The 8,451-nt window shown below is 32.7% G+C and overlaps 1 protein-coding gene across 1 annotated transcript; it reads left to right on the top strand.

Moving 5' to 3' along the window:
* Positions 1-3,002: 3,002 nt before the first annotated feature.
* LOC120157462 (putative laccase-9) lies at positions 3,003-5,245 on the top strand. Its single transcript, XM_039168568.1, has 7 exons — positions 3,003-3,129; positions 3,201-3,352; positions 3,433-3,677; positions 3,769-3,894; positions 3,985-4,576; positions 4,648-4,997; positions 5,078-5,245. Exons 1-7 carry the CDS (start codon positions 3,034-3,036, stop codon positions 5,209-5,211), a joined length of 1,695 nt encoding a protein of 564 aa, XP_039024499.1. The 5' UTR covers positions 3,003-3,033; the 3' UTR covers positions 5,212-5,245.
* Positions 5,246-8,451: the final 3,206 nt, after the last annotated feature.

Here is an 8,451-nt window from a genome sequence, read left to right as displayed (position 1 = left end):
TCCTTCTGGTATTTTTATCGATTTCTTAAATATTAATTAAAAAAACAACCGTTTGGAAAAAGTCTTTTTGGTAAGGAAGTGAAATTATTGACTAAAAAGAAACCGAAGTTTCTGAAAGCCATAATGAGAAATCCAGAGGTCAAACCGTTTGCAATAGAAATTTGCAAAGTTTCCAGACGCGTAAACCGGAAGACAAACGAAAGTCAAAGTGGACAAAATATTTTAGTGGATCCGTTATCCTACCTAATCTGCCCTTGAAAATGAAGGTTGATTGTCAAGCTAAGACAAGTTAGCATGCAAAATGACATTTTCATTCGCCACAAGGAAGCAGGACGATGACACTTAGCAGATATCGTAACAGCCTCATCTTCTCGGATGCCAAGTTCCATTTTGAGTTAGATTTGATGTTAGTTTGTAGTTACTGTTATCATGAGAATGGATGTAACGGTATGATTAAAATTAGTGTTGGTTTAGATTATAAGTTGATCTTTAGACTTTTTAATATCATTTTAATGAAGTTTTTACGTTAATTTAATCATTTGTTTAGATAGATATCAATTTAGATCCGAAACAAAAATATATTTAATATATATATATATATATATATATATATATATTAAAATTTAAACACTACTCACGTATACGATATAGCACTTGAATAATATGACATTTAATGACATATAATATGTTTAAAATTTTATCTATGCATATTTTAATTTTATCTATGTATTTTTTTGTCAAATTTTTGTCATTCATGCTCAAGTAGATGAGCGGACTAACGCAAAAATATTTAAAACAATATTGGTAGTTGAAAATTTTAGTTAAAATCTTTTAAAAATGGGAGACCAACTTAAAATCTAAGTTATGATGCCTTTAAACCATACCTTTCACATAACTTTTCTATAGCAATTTAAAAAGCATTTTTCAACCTAACAACGATGAACAACAATTCTTAAGCTTTTATTAACGTATGTCTTATCAGGACGGATGCAGAAATTTATGTCAGAAGCTATAATAAAAATTTTAGAGGTGCGAAATTAGATAATCAATAAAAAATACAAAAATAAAATCTAAAATATGAGGGAAGGTGCGACCGCACTCCCCAACACCCCGTCGGTCAATCCATGTGTCTTATCGTATATATTTAGACAATGTTAGTTGGTGTTAAGATATATTAATTACAATCATAATATATATTTTTCATATACTTGCGAATTTAAATAAACGAGCAGTATGCCTATAGTAAATATTTAAAATGTATTATTTATAAATTACGAGAACATTGACATAAAAACTGGAACACGCAAAAGTGGTTTACAGAATAAAACTTAACAGATAATGAGAGAGATAAAGATGCCATCTTTGTCAAATATTTCTGGACGGTTCCCCTCAAAATGTAGAGTCAGAGAAGCTACCATTTAAAATACCACGATTGTCAAATGTCAACCTTTAGAAAGCAATAGATGATTATATTCAATCAAGGAGAGGAGTATGAAATTGGACATGTTTTCATAAAATCAAACATCTTAAATTCATTTGCATACTAAACAAAATCTAATGATGAATTGTGAAGAAAATATTGCAAGTTAATCGTGGCTAAAACTGTGGAAGACTCGTATAAAGGGAGAAAATTCAAACATTGATGGCTGCCTAACTAGCTTGCATCAGTTCAGTTGTGTTGTGCTGTTACTCATTTTCTGGGATTGTAAGAAACTAAATGGAGGAAGGGTTGCATCATTTCTAGAGAACGCGTTTAGAAGACCCGCAAAGTCGCACATGGCTGGCCGGTGATCTCTCAAGTTACAACTTTCAAAGAGACAGCCATCATCTCCGTTGGAAAATAGCTAGTATTTGTTTTCTCCATAGTTGCTTGAATCTGCGGTTCAAATCAACCGGAGTTTTGCATCTCTTTTCGGTGAAATTCTTTGTTACCTAATCCGGGTCCACGCAATGCCACAAGTCATACAAATGCAATTGGCTTTAGTTGTTAAACTTTCGAATAATATATGATACTATTAGTTATATCTACACATTTTCCACAATTTAGTATTTGATTGCTGTGCAAACATTCGAGACTTATAAAATATTAGTTACATATGACAATGGAATGGTCAAATCAAATTTTTGATAAATATAAACTTAGTTTGAGTATTATACTTTTCACTAGACATTAATCAGATTCGATTTTAAGGAAGTTTCGCACAAATTAGAACTCAACTTGAATATACAAGTTATCATTTTTATTTCATAAAATAAGGATCTGGTTGGAAAAAAAATAAAGAATGATGTTATAGTAAATATTCTTAAATATAAAGAAGAAAATTATATTATTATCCCGAATTAGATTAGAACTTTAAATTCAATCTTAATTTGACTCTCTAATATCCGATCTAACTTGATCTTTTTTTCTAAAGAAAAAAAAACTATAACGTTGGGATCAAATTGCAATTCTTATTACATTACTTGTTAGAGTTGAGGACAAACGGAGGAGGTAACATTTTGGGGGTCAATATTTAGCAGTTGTTGATAGTTTATATTAGTCATTTCACATTTTTGTTTAAGTTTTTAAAGTATGGGGATTGAATTTACTAATCTATTAATTAAGGAAGGACCAAACATCCAAATTAACAAAGGATAGCCTTTTTCCAAGAGAAGAACTATGACAATTTGAAAACAACACTAACGAAATATTATTATAAACATGGGCTGTAACGTACAATCCACGAGATTTAGGTACTAAAATTTTTACGCTAACAAGAAACCTAGCTTTATCGGAGCCATTATTTAATATTGAAATAGCCATATAGCTGACTTCCAATGCTTACCTGGAATAAGGAGTGTGACGTGTAAGTTTTTTTACTGAAAAATAAAATGCAATTTACTTTTTTATACATACATCTCAGAAGATTTGTTTTATATTTTCCAAGTGAGAAACTTGAGGAGCGCAAGCCATTTTTCCCGCTATAAATTGTTGAATTTCAGGACAAAAGGACAACTCGGGGGAGAACTAAGAACACTTTAGAGAACAGCAGAATGGGTTTAGTGAATCAAGGTTTTGTGTTTGTTGGTGTTTTGTTTCTGAGCACTTTGCTCCTTTGCAGTGCTGATGTGCATAACTATGAATTCTTCGTGAGTGCCTTTCTTTTTCCTTTCTTTAACATATTTTTTTTTCTTCTAATTAAGGTCTTAAATTATTGTAGGTCCGAGAGACAAACTTTACGAAACTGTGCAATACGACAACTTTTCTGGTTGTAAACGACAGTTATCCTGGTCCTGAGATTCGTGTTAGTAGAGGTGATACTGTCTTCGTTAATGTCCACAATCAAGGGAGCTATGGTTTTACCATTCACTGGTAATTAACTTTATTTTTTTCAGTGGTAATTTCATGAAGAGTCGAAATAAGAAGTGATTAAATAAATCATGTTGCTGCAGGCACGGTGTGAAAAACCCGAGAAATCCATGGTCCGATGGTCCCGAAAACATAACTCAATGCCCGATTCAACCGGGAACCAACTTCACATACGAAGTCGTGTTATCGGATGAAATAGGAACCCTTTGGTGGCATGCACACAGTGACTGGACTCGCGGTTCCGTCCAGGGAGCCTTTATCATTTTACCAGCCGTGAACGAAACTTATCCGTTCCCGACACCGGACGCCGATCAAACAATCATGCTTCGTAAGCTTACCTTTAAACTTTTCGTTTGTGTTGGTTACATATAATTATGAATCACAATTTGATTTCAATTTTCAACTGTATGTTTTGGCAGAATCATGGTACAATGGAGACTACAAGCAGATTATCGATCAAGCACTTGCAACCGGCGTACCTCCTCGCCAACCAGATGCTTATGCCATCAATGGGAATTTAGGAGACACAACCGGATGTCCCAACGGTACGTTCTAGCTTCACGGTATTCGAATCAAGATTTCGTGATTTTTCTTAATGTAAACCGAACTAAGAGCTTATGAATTGGTTGTTGTAGATACAATGTTCCGTATGCAAGTTGATTTTCAGAATACATACCATCTCCGGATAATCAATTCTGCAATGAACGAAGAGATGTTCTTCTCCATCATGAACCACCCCCTCACCGTGGTCGCACAAGACGCCTCCTACATCCAAAGGTTTACGACCGACTATATATTGATAAGCCCCGGACAAACAATGGACGTTTTGGTATTTGCCAACCAAAACGCCGGTCAATATTACATGGCTACTCGGCCTTTCTCTGATTCCGCAGCTTTGCCAGTTGACTTAATTACGACTGGTGTTTTTCAATATTCAAACAGTGCGGGTGGATTGAATGCTTCTTTGATCAATCTACCCGCAAGAAACGATACAAATGCTACTAGCAGTTTTCTCAGCCGAATTAGGAACACGAATATCACGCAGAATCCGCCGCTGAATGTGCCGACGGATTCGGAAATCAGCCGACGAGTGTACATCGCGATCGCCACAAACAACTTACCGTGCAACACCTCACAGTGTCTTGTACAGAACAGAATAGTTGCGAGTATGAACAATGTCAGCTTTGTTGTCCCACGAATTGACATTCTCCAAGCATACTACAACAGGTATACATGGACTAGTTTGATTAGATGATCACTATAGCTGATACTGACAAGTTATCCTCATAATATTTCAGCACCACTGGCGTTTTCACCCAAGATTTTCCACTCAATCCACCAGTATTCTATGATTTCACCGGAAACTTGACTCTTCTCAATCCGGGAGCTGAACTAGGGACGAGGGTTGTGATGCTAAACTATGGCGATGCAGTGGAGATTGTGCTCCAAGCAACCCAGCTCGGTGCTGGTGGAAGCCACCCGATCCATTTGCATGGTTTTAGCTTTTACTGGGTGGGAAGTGGTTCTGGAAATTTTAACAATCAGACTGACCCAAGCACCTATAACCTGGTTGATCCACCCCTCATTAACACTGTCCACGTTCCTGGTAGAGGATGGGTTGCCCTCAGATTTTTTGCTAATAATCCCGGTAAGTTGTCACAAAATTGATTTGATAACTTTTAATCCGAATGATTTAAACTTAAAATAATTGACATGAATGATTTTCAGGGGTATGGTTTATGCATTGCCATTTCGATAGGCATAGCAGTTTGGGAATGGACACTGTTTTCATTGTGAGGAATGGAACTACCACGGAGACAAGCATTCGCCCACCGCCACCCAACATGCCTCGCTGTACCTAGAAATAGAATGATCGGAATAAATATTATCTCTGTCATTGGGAATATTGCTAATAACATCTTTCCTATTTGGAAATGTAACATTATAGTCCATAAATGATACTGTAATCTGATTTAGTTTGTAAGACTATTTGTTTGAGTTTTATATATGATATGATTGGCAGCTATACATTTGTAGTCTTAAGATGACTGGTTTTGGGAAACCTATATATTCCCTTTCTTTGATTAATGTCGTAACAAAACAAAATTCATTGGCGCTGACATTGACAAGTGTTGGTGAAAACGAGAAAAAAGGGGGGCAATGACATCAGCTAAGAAAAACATCACTTGATAAAAGATATAATTGGCTTCCACGTGTGTTGACGCTGTCTACCATCTAAAACTTTATTTTAAAACGACAAATATTTGTTCAAATTACATCTATTTTTTAATGTAAAAGTGTTTAATGTTTTATATTGAAATTATTTTAATTTTTGTTATGTAATATGTATATTGAAAACAAATAATAGGAAACTATAATTTAAAATGAGATGAAGGAGTTGTGTATTTATCCATACGTTATTCTAATTAATCTAGGATGATATTATTTATGCTTATTTGGATAATCATACCTAAAAAGATACGACTTCAAAGAAGAGATTGTTTAATTTGAAACTTAGGTTATAAACTTGGATGGGTTCAAATAAATCTGCGGCTGCCGCAAGAGAAATGAAAGCAATTCAAAAGCGTCCAGAATATGAGACCAAGTCGTTGCTGTCCTATGTAAGTTATAATTAATCAAAGTAATAAGAATAGAGGGGTGGCCATCCTCTTTCTTTTTTACTTTTGCCACTATAGTTTTCCAATAGAGAAGAGTTTTATTTTTTTTAACTTAGTTTAATTATACTTATTAGCGGTAATAAGAGGATTTTTACAGTTTAAATCTGAAAAATATTATATCGGAGAGTATTAAATAATAGTTATATTTTCTGAAAATTTTAAATTTTATATAATCTAATCTGATAAACTATTACAAAATCATCTGTATGATAATGTATATTTTTTAATAGTCTAAGGTTAATTATAAAATAATATATGTTTAAAATTTTCTTAAACTATTAACATCACACACACTACAGACTTTTTTTTAATCTAAAACCTTTATGAAGATTTATATTATTATTTACCATTGAAACCAATTGATAGTTTGGTGTATGCTTCCTTTTTATTTATTTTTATTAATTTAAAGTATTTACAAGTGGTAGTATTTATTTTAAAACTCTTAATCATTTGATAATAAACATTTAAATATCTTGTAGTCTCTAATATTTAAACTTAAAACCTCTATATTTCAAAAATAACAATCATTCTTTAACTATTAAAGCAACTTAATGTACATGTATATTTCTTTTGGTTCATAAGAAATCACCAAACTCAAAATATAAATTCTTTAATAAAAAAATTGCCGTCACATTTAACTCGATGACAAGGACACCATGTTTATGCGTGTAAATATTTTCTTTGACTTATCTTTTTTATGTGATTTCTTACTGATTAATCATTGTTTGAGAGAAATTACCATGTCCAAGATTACACCATTGTCCACGAAAATCAGTTAAAAATGCAAATTGGATGAAAATAGCGCGCATATATATATATATATAGAGAGAGAGTAAATAACAATCAAATGACACAAACTAAATTATCTTAATAATTAAAGTAACTGTTTTTTTTTTATAAATCACAGATTCAAATATCAACAATTAAAAAAATAATTGAAAATATTTAAAACATCTATTAATTTATAATAGACATAATGCAAACAAATACCCCTTATAAAACTCATTTTCGTCTGACTTGGGTTATTCATTTAATTAGTTTATTATATTATATAGTATTAATTTGCATCGTATAAATGTGTTACATTTATATCGTATACATGAATATATTATACTATATGTTATAATACACTATATTATAATTATATATTTATTCTATTTTTTGTTTTTTACAGACCCAAAATTCCAGTGTTTACAAACCCAAAAGCCTAGATGCAACACCTTTGCAGACTGAATCTGGAGCCCGAACTAACCCCTGCGACCCGAATCCACTGGAGCCCGACTTGAATTGGAAGATTAGGGTTTCCAACTCCCACCTCCTTCTCAGCGCCGCAGCCGCCGCAACATCACTCGATCAACTCTGAATTTCCTGGCGATGTGTTATTGTGGGGCACCAACAATCAACAAATAACAATTTCAGTCCCATTAGAAGTCTAAAACCCAAACAAACCGAACTAAAAATAGATTTCTTATAGCTATATATAAATTGATGTAAGCGATTGCACAGAGGGATAAGAAACACGACAAGGAAATCATACAAAGAAGAGAGAGATTCGAATTTGAAAAAACCAAGGGGACCACGAGCAACAGATTCGAACATAAAAGAAAAAAAACACAAAGAGGAAAACCAGAGAGATTTCAAGGGGTTTCTGATCAAAAGGGGAGAAGCTTTTATACCATCCATCAAAACCAGATAAATCAGCAACCACTTTACACAACAAAGAGTTCTAGGGAAAAAGAAAAAGAAAGAACTTACCTTTTTGCTCGGAACGCTTCAATTGCTTCATCGGAGAAAAGGGAACTCCTTCTACCGTCGAAGGTAACCTTGTTTCCTCTATTAATCCATGCTTAGAGTCGAACCTTTTGAAATTTGTTTGGTTTTCTGTAAAAAAAAATGAAGAAAAAAAATAAGAGAGAAGTGAGAGGAGAAAGTTTCAGCGTGAGGGAGAAAAATGGCCAAGCGTGTTTAATTTAGGTTTTACTTTTTTAGTAAAATATTATTAAATGATCTTTTTGAGCCCGTGGTTTTGTTGTGGATTTAGAGTTAGGGCCATGGTTTTGTGACATTTGGTTATTTACATTTTTAGTGCATGTATTGTTTAGTATTTTTTTTATTTTGGGCTCTGGTTTATTTTGTAATTAGTATTCAGTCCTTTCCAGTTGCCGTTAATACCAATTTAATCCATCAATTTAAATTTATTTCAATTTAGTCCTTTACATTTCTGGTTATTCATTCTTTTTTTCTTTTTAATTTAAGCATTTTTTTTCATTTTAGTTATTCATTTTTTTAAAATTTTAGCATGTTTATTTTTTTTCTTTCCTTTTTTCTCATTATTTCCCATTGTTATTTTATCATCCCTTTTAATAGTTTTTTTCTTATTTTATTTATTTACCTTTTTTACCATTTTTTTATCTCTATTTATTT

This window comes from Hibiscus syriacus, unplaced genomic scaffold (assembly GCF_006381635.1).
Source record: "Hibiscus syriacus cultivar Baekdansim isolate YM2019G1 unplaced genomic scaffold, ASM638163v2 tig00111272_pilon, whole genome shotgun sequence".
Lineage (NCBI taxonomy): Eukaryota > Viridiplantae > Streptophyta > Magnoliopsida > Malvales > Malvaceae > Hibiscus > Hibiscus syriacus.
This window is presented reverse-complemented; position numbering and strand designations above follow the sequence as displayed.